Source organism: Panthera uncia, chromosome A2 (assembly GCF_023721935.1).
Source record: "Panthera uncia isolate 11264 chromosome A2, Puncia_PCG_1.0, whole genome shotgun sequence".
Lineage (NCBI taxonomy): Eukaryota > Metazoa > Chordata > Mammalia > Carnivora > Felidae > Panthera > Panthera uncia.
Window position 1 is genome coordinate 162738647 of NC_064816.1, and position 26817 is coordinate 162765463.

Consider the following 26817-nt stretch of genomic DNA (forward strand, 5'->3'; position numbering starts at 1 on the left):
CTAGAAGCAGGCGCGCGGCATGCCGGGACAGCGGTCGTTCGGCGCTCGGTTGCTCGCGCCTGCCAGTTGCTAGGAGCCGGGGACGCCAGCCTCGCTGCCGCGGCCTGCGAGCGGCGATGGAGCCCGGGAAGGTGGGTGCGAGCGGGAGGCTCGCGGGGCAGGTCCCGGGGTCGCCCGTGGGCCCGGAGCGCACGGTTGTCGGCGTCCCGGCCTCCCTCCCGCCGCGGTCGCGTCGCGTGTTGGGTGTTGTAGGAGTTGGTCCAGGGCGGGCTGTGGCAGGGTGTGCGCGTCGTCGGGAGCCAGGTGGTGGCGTGGACGGATGGGAGTACAGAGCCGTGGACTCTTGAGTGATGGGACGGTGTTGCTCTGCGGGGGGTCACCCCCTCTTCCTCTGACCTGCGTTAGCAGCGTCGCGCCCAGCTTCCGAGGGAGGGAATGCAGTGAAGTGGCTGGAGTTTGAATTCTGGCTTCTCTACTTCCTTGCATGATGTCTAGAAAATGACTTAACAGGTCTTATTTTGCAGTTTATAAAGTTGGGACATTAATAATAGCAACTTCATAGGTGTTTATGAGGAGTCAATGGGATTTTGTAAGAAAAGTGCTTAGAATGGTGCTTAAAACAGTGTTACTAACACTCGGTAAATTTTGTTTTTCTCGTGTATTGATTCCTGAACAGTAAAAGATGAGGGTTTTAGTTTGCATGCATTTCCTACTTTTCCTTCTTTCTCTTATTTTTGTTTTTTCCTTTATCATTTACTTCTGCAATGTTAACATGTTTAAAAAAATTTTTTTTAATGTTTATCTTTATTGTTGAGACAGAGAGAGAGAGAGCAAAAGCGGGGGAGAGGCAGAGAGAGAGGGAGACACAGAATCGGAAGCAGGCTCCAGGCTCTGAGCTGTCAGCACAGAGCCCGACGCGGGGCTCGAACTCGTCAACTAGGAGATCATGACCTGAGCTGAAGTCGGAGGCTCAACCGACTGAGCCACCCAAGCACCCCTTAACTAGTATTCTTTATATCTATTTTGTGTTATGTCAACTTTAGATAGTATCTTTTGACTTTCCATTGGTTAGGATTAAGAAGTTAGTATCCTATGCTACCCTCCATCTATTTTAAATTCCACCAACTTCCTGACCACTGTCATCTTCCATACCATTCTCTTATATTTTCATAAGTCATTCTTAACCTGCATTCTCTGATTTGTTTGTAGGTTGATTTTGAAATAGAAAACCAATCCACACTGTAATACATGATTAATACATGAGTAGTATTTACTGTAGAACTTAGTGGTGTGAATGCACCAACAGAGAAAATGCAGTCGTGTATCCCTCAACTCCTGCTGCTCAAGGAACTATGTTCCTGGCATCAGAGTCACTAGATCATATTTTCTTACTTTCAATTAATTGTACCACACGTAGTTTACTTCATATTTGGAGCATGTCTTTCTTAAATGGTTCTTTGGTTTTCCTGTAATTTGTATTTGCCTTCTCTTTGACAAAAAAGAACATATCCCCTTTTTCTTAACCTTATCACTTACATATTTTAGCTTATTAATCAGTCATATTATCTGTTTAATAAAATCTGCTTTAAAAGATTCTTCTCAGAGTTCTCTGACTTCTGTTCTAATCACGGCTAATTTTTTTCTAGACCTTTTCAAAGCTATTGTCTGGGAATTTCTTTTATGTGTAATTCTGGGTTAGGTCTACTGTTTTTTTGGATCCAGTGTCATCAACTTTCTTGAAATCCCCCTTTCTCCCCTGGAGTAAATCCTCAAGTACCTTTTTAAATGAGAGTATGTAGGAAGAAAGTCTTTAGTATACTGATACACTTGTTTGAGACTTTAGCTTAGCATAGAATTCTAGGATCAGAATTAATTTCCCTGGGACTTTGAAGGCATTCTGCTTTCACCTTCTAGCAACCAGTTTGGCTGATGAGATATTTTTGTAAGTAACATTTTCTTTCTTTCCAGAAGATTTAGGATCTTTGTGGTGTTCTGAGCATATATGGCAATGTGTTTATTTTGGGTCTTTTTTTCATTCATTATTTTTGACATTTGATTTTCCCTTTCAGAATGAAAACTCAAGTCTACCTTTACTTCTAGGACACTTTTTTCTTTCTTTCTTTTTTATTTTTATTTTATTTATTTATTTATTTTTTTTCAACGTTTATTTTTTTATTTTTTTATTTTTGGGACAGAGAGAGACAGAGCATGAACGGGGGAGGGGCAGAGAGAGAGGGAGACACAGAATCGGAAACAGGCTCCAGGCTCCGAGCCATCAGTCCAGAGCCTGACGCGGGGCTCGAACTCACGGACCGCGAGATCGTGACCTGGCTGAAGTCGGACGCTTAACCGACTGCGCCACCCAGGCGCCCCCTTTCTTTCTTTTTTAATGTTTCGTTCATTTTTGAGAGAGAATGTGTGTGCTCACGTAAGGGAGGGGCAGAGAGCAAATCCCAAGCAGGCTCCTTGCTGTCAGTGCAGAGCCTGACATGGGGCTTGATATTACAAACCATGAGATGATGACCTGAGTTGAAATTGAGAGCCAGTTGCTTAACTGAGCTAGCCAGGTGCCCCCAGGACATTTTTTTTTTTTCTATTCTGTATGTACTTCTTTCTGTTTTCTCCATTCTCTCTGGAACTCTGATTCAGCTGTTAGATGTTGAATTTGTGGCACATATTTCCCATCTCCTTGACTTTATGTTTTCTATATTCTGGTTTCTGCAACTTTAATGTTGACTCCATCTACTTAATTGTTAAATCTAATTTAATTAATTAATTTTGAAAGCAAAGAACTTTTATTACTTGTTACAAGTAAAGGGCTAGGGAGCATGGTCTCCCCTTGGGGCAAGTGCAGGAAGCTTTTTTAAATTTTTTAAAACTAAAAAAAAAAAAAAGTTATTTCCCATAGAGTTAACATACAGTGTTATATTAACTTCTAGCGTACAATATAGTGATTCAACAATATGTTAACATACAGTGTTATATTACATACAGTTATAACATACAGTGTTATATTAACTTCTAGTGTACAATATAGTGATTCAACAATTTCATAAATTACTGAATGCTCATTAAGACAAGTACACTTCTTAATCCCTGTCACCTGTTTCACCCATCCCCCCCCACCCCTCCCTCCTACTAACAATCAGTTTGTTCTCTGTAAGTTAGAGTGTTTCTTGATTTCTCTCTCTTTTTTCTCCCTTTTGCTCATTTGTTTTGTTTTCTAAATTCCACATATGAGTGAAATTATATGGAATTTGTCTTTCTCTGACTGACTTATTTCACTTAGCATAATACTCTGTAGTTCCATTCATGTCCTTGCAAATGGCAAGATTTTATTTTTTTTATGGCTGAGTAATATTCTATTGTATATGTATACATCTTTTCTTTTTAAACTTTTTTTAATGTTTATTTTTGACAGAGAAAGACAGAGAGAGAGAGAGAGAGAGAGAGAGAGAGAGAGAACATGAGCTGGGGAGGAGCAGAGAGAGAGGGAGACACAGAATCCAAAGCAGGCTCCAGGCTCTGAGCTGTCAGCACAGAGCCCAATGTGGGGCTTGAACTCACAAACTGTGAGATCATGACCTGAGCCGAAGTCTGACGCTCAACCTACTGAGCCACCCAGGCATCCCCCCCACCATATTCATCAATCAATAGACACTTGGGCTGTTTCCATAATTTTTATTTTAAATAAATATTTTAAATAATGCTGCTATGAACATTGGGGGGGGGCATGTATCCCTTTGATTTTTTTTTTTAATTAATATTTCTCTTTTTTTCTTTGGGTCATTTTCTTTATTTTTTTTTTCTTACAAGATTTTATTTAAATTCAAGGTAGTTAACATACAGTGTAGAATCAGTTTCAGGAGTAGAATTTAGTGATTCTCACTTACATATAACACCCAGTGTTCATCACAACAAGTGCCCTCCTTAATGCCCATCACCCATTTAGCACATCCCTCACCCACTTCCCTCCGTCAACCCTCAGTTTGATCCCTAGAGTTAAAAGTCTTTTCTTTCAGGGTCGTTTTCTTTGTTTATTTTTCTTGATTCTTCTCTTTCTTATGTCATTTTTTTCTCAAATGCCTGATTGAGTTTTCATATTTTTGAATGAAGCATCAGATTAATTAAAGTTAAGTGTTTTGAATAGTAGGGGTTTGCTTTGCTCGTTCCCTCCGAGTCCTTTCCCAGGATTGTTTGTAAAACCCTTGTTCTTAACCAGTGAGTTAGGATTCCAGAGCATGGAGATTCCTCAGGCTCTTTACTTCCCCAAACATTTAATTGTCAGACATGTATTTCCCTATTAGATCTTTTCTCTCTGCTGGCTTTCTGTGATCTTGGATGACAGTTCACCTAGTCGATCACATTTTGCATTGCTTTGGATTATTTTGGGGGTTTTCTAATACATATTTGTAAAATAAACATTTCAAAGTAGCAAAAGCAGCTACTGAATACCCATATTAGGTTCTCATTTGCAAGTTGGTCATTAACTTTTTAGGAAGTGAATCTCCTGGTCATTAGAACTTAGTCATGTGATTATTAGAGTGCTGAAGAATTAGCGTATTTTGTTCCATAAAGTCAAGGGAAGGATAAAGCCTTCATGAAGTGATTGGAATAAAATTGTACTGGACTTTTTGATGTTGTTTAATTTTTTTTTAAGTTTATTTATTTTGAGAGAGAACGCAAGTGGGGAAGGGGTACAGAGAGAAAGAGAGGGAAAGAGAGAATCCCAAGCAGGCTCCACACCATCAGTGCAGAGCCCGATGTGGAGCTGGAACTTACAAACAGCGAGATCATGACCTGAGCTGAAGTCAGACACTTAACCGACTGAGCCACCCAGGCGTCCCGATGTTGTTTATTGTAACTTTACCATGTACCAAGCTCTTCTTTGGGTTTGTGTCAGTATGTTTATTTGCTGACATCATAGCTGTCACTAACATTACAAGTTTTGTGTTCTTTATTTCTGCTAGGATCATACCAGGGTTCAGTATTGTGTAGTTATTCTTAGAAAACTAAAATTTAATGGCATGTTTGCTGACTACCCTGATAAGGGTAGTGACAGTTTTCAGTGGCAGTTCTTTAAAAACACTTTAGTTTGCCTTGCTTCCAGTGTTTATGGCTTTTATTTATTTCAGTGCCCAATGAAAATTCTAGAAATTTCTAAATTTTTCTGTTACATACCAAGTAATTGGTAATGTGTGAGTTTATTATTGTCATGAAATTTATTAATCGTAGCTTGAAATGTGTAAACATATATATGTAGATATATATGTTTATATTTAGGTTATCCTTAGAAGAAAATAAATTTCTACTTTCTTTTAAATGTTGTTATGAATTAGGAATCGCCATGTTCCAGCCATTCACTTAATGGTAACTGCTGTTAACTGTTCAGACAGGTGTGGGGCTATTTCATTCTGTTTTTCGAAAGGCTGCATGTTCTAGGGCAAGTACACTGGGCTCTCTGAGAATGGTCCTCACTAACCCACTTACAAGGTTCTCCTGCATGAAGAGCCCTAACATTTAGCGGCTCCTGGCAGCCTAAGGCCACATCCTTGTGGTGGCCCAGCCCCCCGGGGCTGCTGTCTGGCAAAGCTCAGGGTGGTGGGTCGTTTTGCCAGCACTTGGATAGGCCTGCCTCTCCTTCTCGTACATTTGCAGTTGTGCACCCTTCCTCTGTCCCTTGGAGATGTCCATGTGTGTCTGCAACCCAGGAGTATTTCTCCCTAGGACCTGAGAGCCATCCTGGAAATGGAACCCTCAGGAAGGATGAGGCCTCTGTGGGAAGGTGGGCTGCTGACTTGCACAGCTGCCTGCCTGCAGACACAGCCAGCCTGGCTGCATTTACGCAGACCACCCCTGGGTGATTTTCCCTGCCCTGGCTGCTCCTTTCAGTGCTCCCAGCGCCCCCTACCCCCCACCGTGGGAATGGAGCTCGGCTACCCCCTGCTGTCAGTGGTTTGTCTTCGACCCTCTCCCTACACTGCTGACCTGCAATCCACTCCAGAAGGAACTCAGTACATTTTGTGGTTATAGTATACTTTGGCTAGAATCTTAAAAGTGATTGCTTTGTATTTATTTCTAATTAGCATACTTATGAACTATTGTGAATGATTTTTCTATTTCCCTAATTTTCACACCAAGATTTTTGGTGGCTTATCCATGAATAACTATTCGTTTTTCATTTGTACTACATTAGCTTTGAATCTGAACCTTACAGGGGTGCCTGGGTGGCTCAGTCGGTTAAGCGTCTGACTCTTGGTTTCAGCTCAGGTCATAATCTCATGATTCGTGGGTTTGAGCCCCACATCAGGCTCTGCTCTGACCACACAGAGCCTACCTGAGATTCTCTCTCTCCCTCTCTCTCTGCCCCTCCTCTGCTCTCTCTCTCTCAAAATAAATAAACTTAAAAATAAAAAATATTTAAAAAAATCTGGACCTTACAAAAATTTTACCTTTTTTTTTGGTACCCTCAAAGCAGTGTTTCTCAAAGGGAAAATAAAATAATCTGGATAAATCTCTCTTGTTGTCTACAGAAAACATCCTTGAGCAATTTGCTTCGTGAGTTTCTTTCATTATTCAAATATGTCTTGCACGTGGCAGGTGAACTGTATATGGGCCTATGGAGGAGTCATGTTGCTGTGTGCTCAGCCCCTGACAGGGGCAGCCTGCCAGGCAGGGACACTTCAGGGGAAGCAGGGACACTTCAGGGGAAACTGCTCCATTGGCAGCTAGAAATGTTGGGCGGTGGGACTAGACATTGACATGGGGCACTGGGTGGCATGGGGAAAGGTGGGGAATGTGTGTTACCTACTCTTATGAAGTACTCAGAAGAACACATACTATAATCGTTTATAGGTACATTTAGACTAGGGAGTAATTAAAAAAAATTTTTTTTAATGTTTATTCTTGAGAGACGGAGAGAGAGAGAATGAGTGGGGAAGGGGCAGAGAGAGAGGGAGACACAGAATCTGAAGCAGGCTGCAGGCTCTGAGCTGTCAGCACAGAGCCCGACGCGGGGCTCGAACTCACAAACCATGAGATCGTGACCTGAGCCGAAGTCGGACGCTTATCCGACTGAGCCACCCAGGTGCCCCAGGAGTAATTTTTTTAAAAGTCTGTGTTACTAATGCCTTTCCTTCTAGTAGGTAGTAATTTCTTGCATGTCAATGACTAATTGCCATTGACTTACATGGCCTAATAAAAAAGCAGCTCACTAGAGCGGCAAAATTAGTTTTTTAAACTTTAAAAATTCTAACTTTATAATTTTCTTTTTAGAGAAGAACGAAAGATGATACTTGGAAAGCAGATGACCTCAGAAAACACCTCTGGGTAACACGTTTTAAAGATTTGGGTTGGGGTCCTTTTGGACCTTGGATGGTTTCTTGGACAGTTTTATTTGGTTTTCAACACAGCCTAACTTTGCTTATGTGTGGCTCATTTCAGAAGCATTCTCGACTCAGAGATAAAGCCGTACGGTTAATAGCTCTGGAACTGTGGGGGGAACGGGGTTGCCCAGCCCAGCGTCCCACCAGCTCCATCAGGTTTCTGTTAGGGTTCAGGGCGTGTGCCATGTGTGTCTGTGCATGTGCGTGTTAGTGTGCACTGTGGGTGCATATGTGTCTGTGTGTGTGTGTGGTATGTTTGCATGTGTGTATTTGTGTGTGCACGTGTGTGCGTGTGTGTGTCTGTGTGGTGTGTGTGGAAGGGGCTTGGGCTGTGAAAATTAATTAAAGGAAAAGGGGGTCGGGAGGCCAGCACTGGGGGGGCTCAGGCACCACCACTCCACTGTCCACTGCAGACCCGACGGGAAGAGATGCACCTTGCACGTGATACTATTTTGCCAGCCCGGCAGGAGGAAGGGAGGTCTCCTCCTGCCCTGGCGACAGCTCAGCTCATGAGCCGCCACCACACTTCGGGCTCCCAGTTCACCCCAATGGGCTTTTAGGTTATAGCGGCCCCTCCCGGCTCCCCCTTTCCTCTGTGAAAGAGCCTCCTCTCCCTGTTCTGCAGAATCACCTGTGGTTTTGCCACAGCTTAATTGTCCCAGGCTGCAATTCTCTGCCGTTCCTGAAGAAACCCATTTTTGCTGGTAAAATAACTGGGGGTTTTATCTTTAAGATTAATGGGTTGAGATCGAGACCTCCTGAGAGTTTTATAAGGGAGAGTGTCCTTGTTCTTCGAGTGGGACCCAGGCTGTTGCTGTCTCAGAGACTTTAAGACACAGCTACAGTATGCCTTTTTTTTTCTTTCTGTTCGGTATAGTATTTCAGATTTGACTTGCCAGCAAAAGTGAATGTCCCTTGTGAACGGGTGCCCGTTGCCAGTCGTAGAAATGCTCCATCGGGTTCCGCTTACTGTGGCCTCAGAGACACGTCTTCCAGGCCCGTCTTGCTGGGATGGAGAGCAGGGGAAGCTAGTGTGAAGACACCTCAATGAGCAGGACTCACATTCCGGATTCTGCTTTCTTTCTCTTGGTTTAGGCCGCACACTCAGGTAATCCCAAGGGAGATAAGAAGCACAGAGAAAAAAAGCTTCGTAAGGAGTCAGAAGTGGACTTCCCTGAAGACAAAGAGCAAACGCACAGGGACCCGGACCGAGACACCAAGCACAGAGAGAGGCCTGCTGAGAGAGACGGTCACGCGTCCAGAGAGAACCCTCGTGGGGACAGAGACCGAGAAAAGCCAAGGGAAAGGAAAAAGGACTCCGGAGACCGGGACAGAGAAAGGCACAAAGAGAAATACCGAGAGCAGGACGCAGAGAAGTCTCACAGTCGAGGAAAAGACAGGGACAAGGACAGAGAGCGCAGAGCGAGGAGGGAGGAGCTGAGGCAGACGGCCCAGCACAACCTGCTGGGCTGGCAGCTCCCGGAGCCGGCGGAGCGCAGGGCGCGGGCAGGTGCGTGTCTCTGCGGCAGGTGGCCCCGCTTCAAGCCCCCCGTTCGCTGTGTCTTGTCTGCATTTCTCCGTAAAAGAGCTTCCTCGGAGCGGTTGCTCACTCATCATTGTGTTTTCTCTCGTGCTTTTCTAGACGGCTGAGCTTGGGCCTTGAAGGCGTAGGCCTCTGGTGTGTGTGTGTCCTTTTCACTGTTTTCTTTTTGATATTTTAAAAACCCATTCAGTCAGTGAAAGGAGTAACACAGTTTCTCATTTGCTAGAGTTTTACTCTTGAAACTCATTAGATCACCCAAGTAAAGCTGAGTCTACATTGTAAATAAACAAATATAGTGCTTTTTATTTATTCATTTATTTTTTATTATTTATTTATTTTTTTGACGTTTATTTATTTTTGAGACAGAGAGAGACAGAGCATGAACAGGGGAGGGTCAGAGAGAGAGGGAGACACAGAATCTGAAGCAGGCTCCAGGCTCCGAGCCGTCAGCACAGAGCCCGACGCGGGGCTCGAACTCACGGACCGTGAGATCATGACCTGAGCCGAAGTCGGACGCTTAACCGACTGAGCCACCCAGGCGCCCCCAAAATAATGCTTTTTGATAAGAATACCTCAAAAGTGTCAGTTTTATTGTAAGATTTAAATGTTTTTGTCTAAATTCCCAGGATTCTAAGGTGAAGGTGCATGCCCCCCACCTTAAAATGGAAGTATTGTATTTTTTAAATTAAACTAGCTGACATAAACAAAAAGGAACGTATTTATTACTATTTTTTAAAATCATGTTTTGTTTTTTTTTTAAGTTCATTTATCTATTTTCACAGACGGAGCATGTGCACACACGAGCAGGGCAGGGACAGAGAGAGAGAATCCTAAGCAGTCTCCGCGCTGTCAGCACAGAGGCTGAGGTGGGGTTCGATCTCACGAACCATGAGATCACGACCTGAGCCAAAATCAAGAGACAGACGCTCAACTGACTGAGCCACGCAGGCGCCCCACAGAAAGGAATATATTTAAAGAATGTGTAGGAATTGTTAGAATCGTCAGGAAGGCTGGAGATCCTGGTTCCGAAAAGGATGGACACCAGGCCCTTCATTCCTGTTTGTGTTGCACGCTGTCGCCTTCTGCCGGGCCACTTCAGGTGTCGGCACACAGCTCAGCAGCGGTGCAGCTGTCGAGGCGTGAGTGCATTTTTGTTGGGTGAGGTATACCTAGGGGTGTGCTTACGGGTTAGCGGGTTCACCACTCGGTAAGTTTAACAGCAACTATCCTATCCGTTGCTTCTTTTTAGTATTATTATATTGATGCTCTTGGTATTTATTTCTAATAAAATCTTTTTTGTTCTCGCATCACTCTTTTGTGGTTGCTACCTGACCTTATTTCTTCAAGGCATTATCGATACGAGTAATCATACGATTAGACTGTTTGACATTCCCTCCCCTTCCTTGGCGTTTCCGGGCCCTTCCCATCTCCTCTGAGCCTCCTCTTCTGGGAAGTGTGGCCTTGCTCTTTGGGCTACCTCATCTGCTCCCTCCCTCTGACTGCATCCTTTCTCATGATTTTATACACTTGTCATCTGTTCCCGATTTCCAAGTTTTGGTCCCCAGCTAGGTTTCTTCCCTGAGTTCTGGGCTTACACATCCTCGTGTCCTTTGACATCTGATGGATGTTGCAAACATAATGGGTCCTGACCTGAGCTTCTCAAATCCCCACAAACCCTACTTCCCCAAAGCCTTACCCATTGTAGTTGATGCAGCTGCACCCTTCCCTTCCTCGGGTTGGAAAACCCAGGAGTCACTCTGACCCCACTCTGTCCTGCGGGCTCCCATAACCCGGCCCCTCTCTGCATGCCACACCTGTCTCCCTGACCCTGTTTGGATCTCTTGTATTCCAGGCTCCTAGAAAAGCAATCAGTGCTCCATAAGGACTTTCTTTCCATGTTCTCTTTAATTTTGTCCTCATCTTTTAAAATGGTGATTCTCTTAATTTTAAGCCTAATGACTGTTTTTGTTGTCTGTACAGATTCAAAAGTGAAACTCTAGTTTGACCAGCAGGGAGAGACCTCAAATTGTGGGTAGGGGTGGGTTCTCCTCACCACAGGGGCCTCCCCCATCCCCCATCCACTGTGCCCTCAGCAGTGGGCTCCAGGAGTTGTGGAGCTGGTGCAGTTCCCGTGGCATCCCTGAGGCAGGCATTTCTTTCTTTGCAGCCAAGCACTTGGTGATGGCCCAGCTTTTCTCCATGGACTGGGCTTTGCTTCCCTGGGTGCTTCTGTCAGTGACCAGGAACTTAGATGGCATGTGTATTTGGGCTGGTGCCCCTCTTGAATTTCCAGCGGCCCTAGTCTCATATTTTCCAGGTTCCCTCCCTGGCAGTTGGCATTGTGATTTCCCTCTTTAGGCCATTTTAAGTTTAGATTCTAGAACTTTCCATTCTTTTTAAAAAATTTCTTATTTTTGAGAGAGAGAGGGTGCATGTGTGTGCAAGCAGGAGAGAAGCTGGGAGGGGGGTGGGGAGAGAGAGAGAGAGAGAGAATCCCAAACAGGTTCTGTGCTTATCGCAGAGCCCAATGTGGGGCTTGATATCATGAACTGTGGGATCATGACCTGAGCTGAAACCAAGAATCAGACGCTCAACTGATTCAGCCACCCAGGCACCCCTGGAAATTTCCATTCTTGATACTGGAGGATGTGTTTTAACTGAAGAATCTGTTTTCATAGGTGTTAATATGTAATAAATAATAAAGTAATATGTACAGTAGAGATTGCAGCAAGATTTGGAAGATCATTTCGATGTGCGAAAGTTTGGAAATGTTGAAAATATGTTCCATTTTTGTAGGCAGCAAAGCAAGAGCGGAAGAGAAGGAGAGGAGAGACGAAGGCTCTGAATGGGGGGACGAAGAGAGGGAGAGGCGGTACCGAGAAAGAAAGGTAGGCCGCAAGCCCAGGAGGGGGTGCTCACGCAGGAGCGTTAGAAACAGTTTGGGAAAGTGTCGGAACAGGATTCAAGGTCTGAGGAAGTTTGCCTCCGCTTTTCCGTCACACGCACGTGTTGTTCTTCCATTCCAAGAGAAGTACGAGGTGATTTTGGAAAATTTAGGAAATCCAAATAGTAAGAAGGAAATAAAAACAAAGTCCACCCAGAGACAATTATTGATAGTATTTAAGTATTTGTCCTGATAGAGTAGGTCTATGTACGTATTTGTGTGCAAGTGTGTGTGTATACACACGTTTTCTTCACGTGGAGTTTTATGAACTGTTTAAACGATACATTTGGAGCAGTTTTCTAAGTCCCGTTTCTCTATAATATTATTTTAATGGCTGCATAATATAACAGTCAATGACATGGGTGTGTCATAGTTTTCTTGGCACATCTGCTCTTTTTGACGCTCAGGTTGCTTCTGGATTTTTTTACTGTAAAGACATGCATGGGGTAAAGTCTTTCTGTTTATTCATAGTTATTTTCTTCTGATTAATTTCTGGAAATGAACTTGCTAGATGAGAGTAATGTAAACTTACTCCATCTGCTCTACATAAAAGCTGTAATTAGCTGTATCGTCAGAGTGTAATTCCCCGTGTCCTAGGCAGCCGCTGGACACGATCATAATTTTTAATCTTTGCTAATTTGATCCAGAACAAGGGAGCACTTCTGAGCATTTTATGAAAGGGTTTCCTGCCCTCTTGTCAGTTATTCCCTGTGTGCATTTGCTTCCTTTCCTAACAGAGCATCTTATTCTGGGAGGACTTTAAAGATGAACTCCCTGCTAGTTACTTATGTTTCCACTTCTGTTTTGAATTTTTTTCATGGAATCTTTGTTTTTATAAGTAAGTTCAAAGTTATGAGGTAGTCAAGTTTGTCTTTATAGTTTTGGTTGTTGATGTAATGCTTGGAGAGCCTTTTCCCCACCAGCATTATGTAAGTAGTGCCTGTGTTTTGTTTTGGGTCCTTATAATATTTTTTACCCCTTAAGTTTTTAATCCCCATAGAATTGATCTTGGTGACGGGTGTGTGGTAGTAATCTAACTTTACGACCGAGGAGTTTGCCCATATGGTTTCTTTAGGAAGGTTGTCCTGGCAGAGTGAGCAAAGTGGGTGGGAGTCGGGTGAAGGGGAAGAGTCGGGGGGCCGCTGAGCGGCCATGGGGGGTGGTGGGAGGGGGGACCACAGGGACAGAGCCCTCCGGCTGTAGAGTGAGCGGTGACAACCTGTTGGCCCTGGTGGAAGGAGAAGGGCATTTCTGTTTGGGGTCCTGGTGAGACATCTGATGATGATCCTAAAATTGTGAGCTCGAGCTGGAAATATGACCCACCCACAGCCTGTTCTGCAAATAGCCACGCGTCACCATGGGACAGTGTCACCCGTCGTGGTTTGGGGGTTACAGAGGTGACTAGACAGTGGTGCCCAGTTTTGCGAATCTCCCTGTGGGGGAGCAGACACGTGAACTGCCAGGGACAGGGGCTGGCGGGCACATGGTTCTCTGTTCACAGAAGTCACACATCTCACAGCAGGGAGCGTGGGTTGGTGGAGCTCAGGGTGCAGTCAGAGTTGGGGAGGAGGTGACAAGAATGACCAGGAGAGGCTGCAGAGGAGGGGGCACACCTGCCGCGCTGAGGGGTTTGCACGTGGGTTCCACTTCAGGGTGAAGGCCGGTGTGCTCCGTTGCCCCTAGCCTGTGGATTGTGCGGCCGACAGCAGGTATTTCCTTCCAGAAGCACATCTTCACGGTCAGGATGGAGGAGTGAGCGGCAGCGCGGCTCCCCTGCCTTCATCACAGCAGGTACGAAGGCCAGCGGCCGTGTTCGTGTGCTGACGCAGTTTTCCGTGGGTCCCGTTCACAGCTGCAGTACGGTGACAGTCAGGACAATCCTGTTCAGTACTGGCTTTACAAAGAAGGAGGCGAGCGGAGACACAGGAGGCAGAAAGAAGCAGATCGAGAGCGGAGACATCGAGAAAAAAGCAGCATGAGGGAAAAAAGAGACAAGCACTCAAGAGAAAAAAGTAACTTGTTCTCTGACAAGGAAGGGGAAGACAGACACAGAGAGAAGCGTCACAGGGAAGGCGCTCGTCTCGACGAAGAGAGGCACCCCGGTGACACGGGTAGAAAAGAGAGGTCGTCGAGAGAGGAGCTGAGGAAAAGAGAGTCCAAGGTACCGTTTCTGACGCTTCGTAGCCTTTGTAGCCATCCCCAGGTCACCACTCTTGGAGAGGAGGTAGATCTCCGTGTGGCCAGATGATAAGACCTGTTGCTGAGAAGTAGTAACCTTGGTAAAGACGTGATTCAGTCTGTGCAGTGTGACCAACAGAGACTGCTGACCTACTAGAAAATAGGAAGTCACGTTTTCTGATTATATCGTGAATGTACTTTTAACATCTATTCAGAAATCTATCATAAAACTGAAATTTTGAAACATTAAAAAGACAGATTTTTAAATGGCAAGTAAGTGAATAATTTAGCAAAACGTTTGAATCGGAATTAATAGTATTAAGTTTACAAAACAAAGCCAACAGAACACAAAAATAAAACCATTGCTTGCAAAGGGCCTGACGCTGCAGTTGCTTCATATTTTCCCATACTAATTGTATTTTTTGTTCTCGTGTGTACACTGTTTGCTGTGCTGTTTTTCCAGACTCTGAAGCAAAGCGATTTCATTCTCCTGCCTCTTGGCAGTGCTGCCTGTCAGGTGGAAGCAAAGCGAGGGGCAGGTGGTATGAGTCTCGGGGCCTCAGGCCTTCAGGGGCACAGACTGTGGTGGCTCAGCCAAAGCCTGGGACTCTGACTGACCGGTGCCCGTCCACCAAAGTGTGTCTGGTGGAGGAGTGCGTGTTAAGGATGTCCCAAAACACCTTTGCAGTCGCTGCCTGGCCTCGTGACCATCCCAGCTGGCTCTTTGCTGAGTGCGATAAATCAGCCTGGTGCCTGCACCTTCTGGTACCTTCGCCAGCACCTTCCCTCACAGCGGGACTGCACCCCTACCCTGTCACCTGCAGCCTCCACCCCTCATCAGAACGCTGGTCATGTTTCTTAGCAGTTGTATGACAGGAGCAGTTTTATTAACCATGTGTGTATGTGTGTATCTCAAGTCCCTGGACCTCCCTTGGATCAGCCTCACTGTGTGTTTACATTCTTAGCCATGTACTCATGTCAACAAGCTGAGGGAGGCAGTGATTGAGAAGGGACCCTCACCGAGAGGTATTCATCCCTCTTGTGTTTTAAATCGCTTTCCCCAGGGGCACCTGGTGGCTCAGTTGGTTAAGCGTCCGGCTCTTGATTTTGGCTCAGGTCATGATGTCATGCTTCTTGAGTTCAAGCCCCATGTTGGGCTCTGTGCGGACAGTGTGGAGCCTGCTTGGGATTCTCTCTCTCTCCCTCTCTCTCTCTATTCCTCTCCCGCTCACACTCTCTCTTTCTCTCAAAAATAAATAAATAAACTTTAAAAAACATTAAAAAAATTCTTTCCCTAGATTAAATCTTTTTAGTGTGTTTTTCTATTATTTTATTATGAACGTTCTTAAACATACAGCAAAATCGACAAGTTTCCACCACCTAGATCCTACCACTAACATTGTATTGAACTTGCCTATTTTACGTTCCCTAGATCACATTTAGTTCCTAGAAACAACCTGTTTGGTTCCCCACAGAAATGCCTTTTTGAGACTTGTCACAATATACACATCTGGCCTAAGAAATGGCCCCATGTTAATAAAACCACTGCCTTCAACAATGCTCTTTCCGTGAGGATTAACATAATAGCCCCAGGAGAGACTCTTTTGACAAACTTCTTTCTTTTCAATAATTTGTTCATATTTGTGGACTGGCCACTGTGTGATGGCCTTTGTTCTATGTGCTGAGAACACAGCTGTGAACACAAATTTGTATTTTTGTGGTGTTTAAGTTTCATTGGAGGAGCCGTACAATAAAGAAATAAATAAGTATACAGTACATTAGAAGCGATTAGTGAGCGCTGTGTATTTAACATTTCTCTTTGCCGTGACTTTCAGGAGCTCAAAATATGCTTTTTAACTTAGTTACTATGTTAGCCTGGTGATTGATGTAATTTCCGCTGAGGTGACCATCAAGTACAAGGGCCAGTATTACTAACTGTGTAACAGGTGTGAGCCAGGACCGTTCCCGGGGGTCGTGTTCTCCGTCATTCTCTCTCACTTTCTCTGTATGGTTTTTGGTCTGTTATTTTAACTGTGCGTGACTTTTATTGTGTGCCTCCTCCAGTTTCTCTTTTTTGTTTTTAAAGTAGGCTCCACACCCGAGGTAGGGCTTAAACTCACACCCTGAGATTGGGAGTCATGTGCTCAGGGCGCCTGGGGAGCTCAGTCTGTTGAGCTTCTGACTTTGCTCAGGTCAGGATCTCACAGTTGGTGAGTTCGAGCCCCGCATTGGGCTCTCTGTTGTCAGCACAGAGCCTGCTTCGGATCCTCTGTCCCCTACTCCCTCCACCCCTCCCCTGGTCGCTCTCTCCCTCTCAAAAATCAATAAAACATTTTTTTTTTTCAACGTTTTTTATTTATTTTTGGGACAGAGAGAGACAGAGCATGAACGGGGGAGGGGCAGAGAGAGAGGGAGACACAGAATCGGAAACAGGCTCCAGGCTCCGAGCCATCAGCCCAGAGCCCGACGCGGGGCTCGAACTCACGGACCGCGAGATCGTGACCTGGCTGAAGTCGGACGCTTAACCGACTGCGCCATCCAGGCGCCCCAATAAAACATTTTTAAGAAATTAAAAAAAAAAAGGTTCTCTCCCTCTGCCCCTCTCCCCCACTCACGTGCTCTCTCTTTATAAAATTAAAATATAAAAAAAAAAAACGAGTTGTGTGCTCTGCTGACTGAGCCAGCCAAGGGCCCCCATCCTCTAGTTGTTTTTGTTTTTTTAAAGTTTATTTTGAGAGAGAGAAAGAGAGAGCATGAGCATGAGCAAGCAGGGGAGGAGACAGGACGGGGGTGGGGAAGAGAGAGAGAGAGAGAGAGAGAGAGAGAGAGAGAATCCCAAGCAGGCTTTGCACTGTCAGCTCAGAGCCCGACTCAGGACTCGATCTCATGAATCACGAGATCATGACTTGAGCTGAAGTCAAGAGTTGGACGTTCAACCAACTGAACGACCCAGGCGCCCCACTCTTTCAGTTTTCAGGGACGAAGAAGGCATGCTTAAGCATAATAACTATAACAGAGTGTCTTCTAAAGGTAACTGAGCAATATTGACTTATCTACCAGAAGAATCCCGTGGCCCTAGCCCTCTATTAACCACTGCTGAACATGGACGTGCTCCTCTCTGCTTTTGGGGTAGTGACTTCAACAGGTCCTTGTGGGCATCTGTTGCTAGCCAGAACCCTCCTGACCAGCCCACACAGCTTGGGAACAAAGCACTGAGCTCATGGCTACCTTTTCTTTGTTTTCTTTTTATCTAGATAGCCATTAAATCATAATTTTTTCCTACCTAGAACTACTGATTTCATTTTCTCCCCATTCCAATGTATTTAGTAGACTGATGCCAGACTGTTCTTCCTGTTAAACATGTAATTATACTTTTCTCTAATTAATTTTGGAAGAATTTTTAAATACAGGAAGAAGTAAAAAAAAAATTTATTCATGATCCCAGACTCAGAGATAATCAATTTAATAGTAAATATGTATATACTTACAATTCTTTTCCTATATGAAAATGAACTTTATAAATGAACTTTATAAAAATGCAAAATTAGAGTCATGCTATTTTTTCTCTTCATTCTGGAAAATAAATTAAAACAATTTTTTTTAATGTTTATTTTTTTTTGAGAGAGAGACAGAGACAGAGCATGAGCGAGGGAGGGGGGGGGCAGAGAGGGGGAGACACAGAATCGGAAGCAGGCTCCAGGCGCCAAGCTGTCAGCACAGAGCCTGATGTGGGGCTCGAACTCACGAACCGTGAGATCATGACCTGAACCAAAGTTGGACACTTACCGGGCCGAACCACCCAGGTGCCCCTGGAAAGTGATTTTTAACAACTGGATACTTAATGGCCATCTGGTATCCTTTCATATGGTCATAACCTTATTTATTTAACAAATAACCTAATATTGAACATTCAGGTTTTTTGATTTCATAAATATTCTGTGACGAACAGATTTAAAACCTTAATACATGTCTTTGTTTTCTACGAATAATTTCCCAGAAGTAGAATTTATAGGTCGAAGAAAGTATTTGAATATTTTTAGCTATTTTTAAGGCTTTTGATACATGTTATGTATTGCCCTCCAGATTGGCTTCCTTAGTGAGTGATTTAGTCCTGCCTTCCTTCTGCTCTGCACTCTTCAGGGATCAGTCCCCAGGTCTTGTAAGCTTTCCCTGCCCTAGGGAGGTACTCCCCTCGTCCCCTGGGGTCTTGTCACCAGCCAGCTCTCCCTCCAGACCCCCCACCCTGCAGGTCTTGCTTCCTGCCCACGCTTATTCAACAGATGCCTCTCTCGTTTCAGTGACCTACCTGGATATGTTGGTTTGCAATCTGATGGTTTTAATTTTATTTTTATAGATTCTCTTAATTCAAGAGAAGATTGTTTACATTCTCTTTTTTGTAGGTAGATGGATCTCTGAAGTAGCCACATTATGTTTGAAAGTGCATAATTTTAAGCAGTGCAAGGGACCAGTCAGATTTATCTGAAAGTAATATGAAATTGATAAGTATAAATTTCTTTGACTTACTGAGGTAATGTATCATCACCTTTTAGTACACCTTTTCTTATCTTCCTTACATTAAGTATACAATTCACTGAAGCTAGCTGGTAAAAACATACTTTAAAAGATTAGAGATGTTTTTGTGGAATTTTGAGTCCATGCTTGTTTTACAGAGTTCACTAATTACAGTTAATTTACTGTGATCTATTAATGAATGTCATGGAATTTTCTGTTCCATAGGACAGTGAGCACAGAAATCGGGGTGCAAGTTCAAGGAGAGATCCGACCAGCAGCCAGGAAGGATCATGCACTCTCTGGTGACTATTATGTGCACTGTGCTTCTTGAAGAATGCTTTAAAATGATTTTTTCTTACCGGTCCTGATTATAGCCAGTAAATGAAAGTGAAGTATGGGTATACTCATGTACTCCTGATACAACCCCTCCAAATTATATCCTAGGTGCCCTGAAGTAGCTGGGAAACTAGTTATAAATTATTTGTCTTGTTTTGCTTTTTTAACATCTGCTCATACGAACTTGGAAAGTTAGCGCTGACTTTGGAGTGCGAGCGTGTGCGTGGGGGGGAGCCTCTGCCCTGTGGCACAGCCGGAGAGGGCGGGGCCGCTGCAGGCGGGCTCCTGGCACCCTTCCCTGCCAGCAGGTGCCCCCTGGCCAATGTGTATAAGTCAGAGCACAAATCAAATGTGCCTTCTTTGGCTTTGTAGCCTTGGCGAGGGCCAGGGTGCAGGCACCAACCTCCTGGAGTGGCAGGCCTGCCCCCTCTTGGGACGTTGGGTCGTCCTCCAGAGCCTTTTCTCCGCTGGTGAGGGTCTAAGGAGGGTACCTATTTTGTGTGGGTGTTGTGAAGGTTACGGATTAGAGTTTGTGTGTAAAGTCTTGTTTTGTTTGTAAGCTCTAGAGTTTTTAAAAGTTTTTATTTAAATTCCAGCTTAACACGCAGGGTTATATTTTATGTTAAATTCCAGTTAACATACAGCGTTATATTAGATTCGGTGTAGAACACAGTGACTCAGCACTTCTGCACATCACCCGGTGCTCATCACAAGTGCATCCTTGTCCCCAACACCTGTTCCCCCATCCTCCCACCCACCTCCCCTCTGGTGACCAGCGGTGCGTTCTCTGCTTTGTCTCCGTTTCCTGGTTTGTCTGTCTCTCTTTAGGAGAAAAGAATTTGTTTCTTAAATTGCACATGTGAGTGAAATCATGTGGTATTTGTTTTTCTCTGACTGACCTTGCTGACTCCCTAGCTCCATCCGTGTTGTTGCAAATGGCAAGATTTCATTCTTTTTTATGCCCAACCAAGTAATATTCTTGTGTGTGTGTGTGTGTGTGTGTGTGTGTGTGTGTGTGTGTGTGTATCACATCTTCCTTATCCATTCATCACTCGGTGGACACTCGGGCTGTTTCCATATCTAGGCTATTGTAGATAATGATGCTATAAACATCAGGGTGCATGTATCCCTTTGAATTAGTATTTTTATATTCTTTGAGTAAAAACCTAGTAGAGTCATTGCTGGCTCTTACGGTACTTGTGTATGTAGCTTTCTGAGGAACCCGCACCCTGTTCTCCACAGTGGCTGCACCAATTCTCGTTCCCGCCAAGAGCGCACGAGGGTTCCTTTTGCTCCACGTCCTGCCAACACTTGTCATTTCTTGTGTTGTTGATTTGAGCCGTTCTGACAGGTGTGAGGTGATAACTCATTGTAGTTTTGATTTGTATTTCCATGATAATCTGTGATGTTGAACATCTTGTCGTGTGTCTGTTGACCATCTGGGTCTTCTTTGGAGACGTGCCCATTTTTTATTTGGATTATTCATTTTTCAGGTGTTGAGTTTTAGAAGTTCTCTGTATATTTTGGATACTAACCCTTCATTCGCTATGTCATTTGCAAATATCTTCTCCCATTCCATGGGTGGCCTTTTTAGTTTTGTTGTTTCCTTCATTGTGCAGAAGCTTTTTATTTTGATGAAGATTACAGATTAGAGTTTGTGTGTATGCTCTTTTTGTATGTAAGCTCTAGATTTTAATTTGTTCTCTATGACAACCATATTTGGTAATTCTTTTTCACAGATCAGGGAAACTCAGGTTAAAAGTACTTTGCCTAGGGGCGCCTGGGTGGCGCAGTCGGTTAAGCGTCCTACTTCAGCCAGGTCACGATCTCACGGTCCGTGAGTTCGAGCCCCGCGTCAGGCTCTGGGCTGATGGCTCGGAGCCTGGAGCCTGTTTCCGATTCTGTGTCTCCCTCTCTCTCTGCCCCTCCCCCGTTCATGCTCTGTCTCTCTCTGTCTCAAAAATAAATAAAAAAAAAAAAAAAAAAAAAAAGTACTTTGCCTAAATTTTGAAGTTTGAGCAAACCTGGCACTTAGTCCTGGGGGTGAAGGTTCCTAGACTTTGTATCGCAGACCTGCTGGGCTGCCTGGGGCTTCTGCTCAGTTCTCTGCTTCTTTAGACCACATGCTGTATTGAATTGGTGAGTCTAGGTTCTGAAAGTGAAGAATCTGAAAGCCTTAATTTTAGGTCCTAGCTAACATATAGCATGTGATTAAAAAATAGAACTTATTTCGAGTTAAATCTTTCTTTTGGGAATAAAGATATGTTAAACGTAAAGTAATGTTTTTGATTCACTAATAAAATTACAGGAGTTTTCTAGAACTCTCATAAGGATATAGAGTCATACATAGAACTTTGTTAAAACACATAGTTTTTTCCCTCTACTGAGGATATTTTCTTTCTAGGGTTGCTGCTAGAACAATGAAAATGTAGGAAGACCTTAGTATTCCTTGCTCTAATGAAGCAGGCTTTGGAAGTTTGCTAGTGAATAGGGTTTCTTAGTCATATCAAATATTGCTAAGAGCCTTCATTGAAGTGTAAAATGTTTTAGGTTTCATGTCTTTGTTTAAAATTAATTTTGAATTTGGTCCTACTTTCTAGGTATGCAGAGAGTTTAGTAAGAAATAATGGAAAAGATAAAGACTCAAGAAAGAAGGTAAGACATTTATGTTTATTTTATTTTTAAGTTTATTTATTTTGAGAGCGAGAGAGTGTGAGCAGGGGGGGGGCCAGAGAGAGAGAAGGAGAGAGAATCCCAAGCAGGTTCCGTGCTAACAGACATGGGGCTTGAACCCACAAACCGTGAGATGATGACCTGAGCTGAAATCAAGAGTCAGACGTTTAACCGACTTAGCCCCCCAGGGGCCCTTATGTTGATTTTCTTAGGCGGCAAGATTAGCCACGAGTGTCTGTTTGTGATTCCCCTTGATAGCAGAGCCTGAGACAGGCCTTGCCAGCAGGGGAGTTTTTCCTGAGTGGGTATTCCAGGAGGACATAGTAGACATATTTAGGTTAAAAGACTCAAATAGATGGAGAGTAGAAAACTGGACAAGATAAAGCATCAGACGGCAAGTGTGTCATTGCTCCAGTGCCTGCCCTAGTGTCAGACAGAAGTGACTCGGAGACAGGTATCGAAGGACCTGCATGATGGTACAACAGTTAGCTCACAGGAAGATGCCACAATTATAAGTGCACGTGCACCTAACAAAAGAGCCTTAAGATACAGAACTACAGGGAGAAATAGAGAAGCTCTACGGTAGCAGAGCCTTTGGCGCCCCTGGTCACTAGCGGATAGAGCAGCAGTGTTTCACCCAGTACATTAGGCCACTTGTAGGAAGGGACAAGCTCCTGGAGACATAAATCACCGCGGCTGCCTCCGGAAGAGTCGGAAGTCAGGCGAGTGAGGGAATTGTGTCAGTATTAAAGTCTTCCCGCCGGGAAGCCTGGGCCCAGACCTCACCTGCAAGCTCTGTCTGCAAGCTCTGTCCTACATTTGGCGTCAGCACCAGCACGCCGCCCACGGCCCCGCCCTCCCGCCGCGGTCTCCGTGCTGGTGAGCGGTTGTCAGTCTTTGTGTTGCAGCCCCGAGTCATATTTCCCATCAGAGGAGTCTTCATGGAGATGGTCGCTGCGAAGTGCCGGGCTCTGGGTTTTTAATTATCATCCAACCATTTTCTTAGTTTGTTGTTTTGTTATTATAGGTAATGTGGCAAGCAGATTTGGGTTATTATTTATGAAGAACAATTTTTTCTGTCACTTTCTTTGGTAGTTGTCTGAAACCCGTGACACTGAGATAATCATCTTTAACATTTGTGCCAAATTTTTATGTGTCGCTTTATTCCATGTACATACACGAAACACATGTACTTTTACATAAATTAGATCACACGGCATGTGTTGTTTTGATGTGGGTTTGTTTTATTCATTCAGTTTTGGGGGCTGGTTGGAGCACTCACCACCTAAGGAAAAAAAGCCTTACAGAGACTGCTTCCCCTGTATTCTTTTCTCTGTGTAATCTTTTACAGCCGTGTATGAATGTTTATATTTGGTAACTGGGGACACCTTTTTTCCTCCATGCACACACACCTCCACTCCCCTGCAACATCTTGTTTTTCCTAGTGCATTGTGGAAACCGTTCAGTTCGAGGGGTGCAGACCTCCCTCACGCTTTTTGTGGGTAAATTCTTGAACTGGAGTTGTTGGATGATAATATAGATTTTTTTTTTAATGTTTTCCTTCTATCTTCCACTTCTTTTCATGAGCTCTAGATTAGCACTGTTCATTAGAGTTATAACGTGAGCCACATTTGTAGTTATAAACTTTGTAGTAGTCACATTAAAGAAGCAAAAAAAATTCATTTCAATAGTATGTTATAATCAATATTTCTGAAATATCTTTTCAACATGTAATCAATATAAAAAATTATCAGTGAGATATTTTACATTATTTTTTTTTTTTTGCCAGTGGAGCGAAATGTATGATTTTTTTTTTTCCTGAAAGATTCTTGAAGGTATTTGACAGCTTGTTTTGGCTTGTGAATTGGGTCATATGTTTTGTAGCATCGATGCTGAGTGTATCTTCGTTGAATTCTTCAGCATTATGGAAAGCCTACAATATGCCAGAGTAATTTTCTGGACACACGGAGAAGTCCTTATTCTCTTCATGGTCATACACCATGCCGTCTCCAGTCTTATGCACTGAATAGTTGTGGGTAGTGATGTCTAGGACTTGTGCCTTCCTGGTGCCGTGACCACTACAGGATTGGAAGTCAGTTTCCTCACCGGTGCAGGGTCACTGGCACTGGGAAGTAGGTCCGGTGGTGCCCCCTTATCCGTGGTTCAGATATCCCCGGGGAGCAACGGGCCGGAAGCAGACGACTGTCTTCGGACGTATCATCAGACGTCAGTAGTAGCCCAATGCTGTGTCACACGCCTGCTTACCCCCCTCCCTTCGCCTCGTCACGTGGGCATTTCACCATCTCACATCATCACAGGGAGGGGCGAATGCAGGACAGTAGGTATTTTGAGAGAGACACCAGAGTCACATAACTTTTATTACAGGATATCATTATAATTGTTCTGTTTTGTTATTAGTTATTGTTGCTAATCTTTTACTGTGCCTAATTTATAAATTAAACTTAAATTAAATCATAGGTGTTGTACGTATAGGAAAAAACGTGGCATGTGTACGGTTTGGGACCATCCACGGTTTTAGGCATCTATTGGGGGTCTTGGAATGCATTCCTGTGGCTGGCGGGGGGGGGGGCACAATTATTCCTATTTCTCAGAGGGGAAAACCGAGGCACAGGATTACTTGCCCTCAGTGACCTTGTTTGTGCACCTCGGGGCCAGAACCCAGGTCTTCAGCCACTGAGGGCAGTGCCTTCATGGGGGACCAGGTGTATCAGTGGTTGGCCTGACCGGCTCTGCTATCTTCCACCAGAGCTGCCGAGAGGGCTCCGCAGTGTGGAAGCAGGCTCTGAGGCCAGGAAGTGCAGAAATTGCGGTAAGGAGAGTATGTCTTTTATATTTTGCCAAAGACATGCTTTTACTCATCATACTTTGGTTTCATAGTGCCTTTTTATTAGGGTAATCATTATTCCTTTTATTTATTTATTTATTTATTTATTTATTTAATATTTATTTTGAGAGAGACACATAGCATGAGCGGAGGAGGGGCAGAGAGAGACGGGTGACACAGAATCTGAAGCAGGCTTCAGGCTCCAAGCTATCAGCACACAGCCCGACGCGGAGCTCCAGCCCACAAATCGTGAGATCGTGACCTGAGCTGACGTCGGACGTTTAACCGACTGAGCCACCCAGGCGCCCCATCATTATTCCTTTTAGACAGCAGAACATTGGTATGAAGGGAAGGAATAGATTTTAATGACATGTAATTTGCATCTGAGAGTCCTGGGTGGTGCCAAAGGCATCTTGTGCTTGGGCTGGAAGGAGGTGACTGGTTCACTGGGCAGGAGCTTGGATGCCGCGGCCTCCCTCTGTCAGGGAGAGGAGAAGGCTTTGCAAAGAGCATGGCAGGGAGGAGGTTCCAGCTAAGTGAACAGCCAGCCTTTTCATCTGTGCCCTGTATTCAAATTCAAGAAGGTTGAGGAGGATTGAAGGAGCCAACTAAAAGATGAGATTCGTCATTGGTGAGACAGTCAAGGTAACAGATAATTTTCAGAAATATGAGGCAAACCAGGGAGATCAAGGAAATGGCACTATCCTCTTATAAGAGTTCTTTCCAGAACTGACCAGTCAGGCATCAGGCACTGTACTGTCCTAGACTCTGGGCCTAAAGTTCTTCCTTGTCCAGCCAGAAAGCGGGACGCAGGATTAAAATGTGAGAGATGGCTGATGTCTGGGAGGAGACAAGAGCCCCGATTAAGGTCCTTGCTCCGTTTTTATTAGGATCAAAAGGCTTACAAACATGTTGATGGACGTGCACAAAGAGACAATAAATCTGGGAACATTAACTCATGGGCATGAGGAAAAGGGGGTTTTGAAGATATATGGTGTTAGAGGTTTGGGTCAATATAAACCAAAATCCTGGCCCAGGGCAGATGGATGTTAACAGCAGACTTGAGGCACCATGTCTGTTTATCTTACCAGCCTAGGGAACAAGACAGACAGAGCTTGCTACCTCAGGGTCAACAAGGCACCTTTCTTTTGCTAATCGCCTCCATTCTGGGCAGCTTCATCCTGCAGTGGCCTATAGCCCTATTTACCTGTTTACTTAATTTGGTGCTTCCTTCCTGTGAGAGCAGCTTTCTGCTATAGTACTAAATTGGGGGGTGAATCCACCCTGCATGCCTAATCTTATTTACCTCATATAGCTTTGTATTGGGGCCTTTGCCCTGCCCTCTCTATCCTGGGACCTCTGCCCTCTCTATCCTGGGGCTTTGGCCCTGCCCTCTCTATCCTGGGGCCTGGGCCCCATCCCCTCTACCCTGGGGCTTTGGCCCTGCCTTCCCTATCCTGGGGCCTGGGCCCTGCCCCCTCTATTCTGGGGCTTTGGTCCCGCCCTCTCTCTCCTGGGGCTTTGGCTCTGCCCTCTCTATCCTGGGGCCTCTGCCCTCCGCCCCCCCTCCACCCCCCCCCCCCCCATCCTGGGTCTCCTGTACCTATTTACCTGATCCTGTTTACCCAAACTTGGGTGTGAGCATTCTATGGCTTTGTAATTCTTTATGCCTTGTGAACCCATCAGTGCAGGCTCAGGGAATTCCTAAGCTTATTCCCCACACTCTGCTTAATGCCACTGATGAAGGGGCAGTTGGGCTCTGCTGGTGGTACTTTTGTTGTCATCGTCTCTGGCTGGGTTTGAGCTCTGCAGAGAAGTGACACATCGGCCCTGCCGTCCCCTGGAGGAGAGGCTGGCCCACTCTGGGAGTGTGTTGTTTGCTGGGACGTGTGCAGAGCCCCTGTGGGTGAGGTGTCAGGGGTCCTCGGGAGCTGAATGGGATTGGGCAGTGTGATGCCCGAGATGTGCTTAAAACTTCACACATTTTTGTTTCTCTTATCAGTTAACAGGTGTCTTATCTGTTGATGCAATAAATGTAATGTGTCATTCGCTGTAATTAACAGTGACTTTATATGACAGTGTGCCCAAAGGACCTTTTTCCGGAGTAGTTCTTCCTAAAAAGTATCAGCATAAAGTAACTTCCCAACCCCCAGGCAGTGAGGTGTCCTTAATAATCCCGTCAGTCCTGTTCACTTTGAGAAAGTCAGACCAGGTATTATCCACTTTGAGGAGCAGCTAGAATCTGCGTGGCGTGAAGTGTTGGTTTTCTGGCACTGTTTACTGCACGGCACTTTATCGGGTTCTGGAAGGCGCCCGGCCACGTCACTGAATGCCTCCCGAACTCCATCTTCTCTTGGCTGGCCCTGCCGTCCTCCTCCTCCTGGCTGGCCCTGCCGTCCTC

At 44.7% G+C, this 26817-nt stretch overlaps 1 protein-coding gene across 5 annotated transcripts in view; it reads left to right on the top strand.

The window, feature by feature from the left end:
- The window catches only part of DYNC2I1 (dynein 2 intermediate chain 1), a 57701-nt gene continuing 30884 nt past the window's right edge, over nt 1-26817 (top strand). For 3 of the 5 annotated variants that reach the window (XM_049642217.1, XM_049642218.1, XM_049642220.1), the window contains exons 1-8: nt 1-131; nt 7276-7329; nt 8481-8895; nt 11725-11816; nt 13725-14033; nt 18788-18864; nt 21499-21553; nt 24339-24401. In XM_049642217.1, the coding sequence (XP_049498174.1) occupies nt 117-131; nt 7276-7329; nt 8481-8895; nt 11725-11816; nt 13725-14033; nt 18788-18864; nt 21499-21553; nt 24339-24401 (1080 nt within the window). In that variant the 5' untranslated portion in view covers nt 1-116. The remainder of the gene's footprint in view (nt 132-7275; nt 7330-8480; nt 8896-11724; nt 11817-13724; nt 14034-18787; nt 18865-21498; nt 21554-24338; nt 24402-26817) is intronic. The other 2 variants (XM_049642222.1, XM_049642221.1) reach the window with 2 other exon arrangements.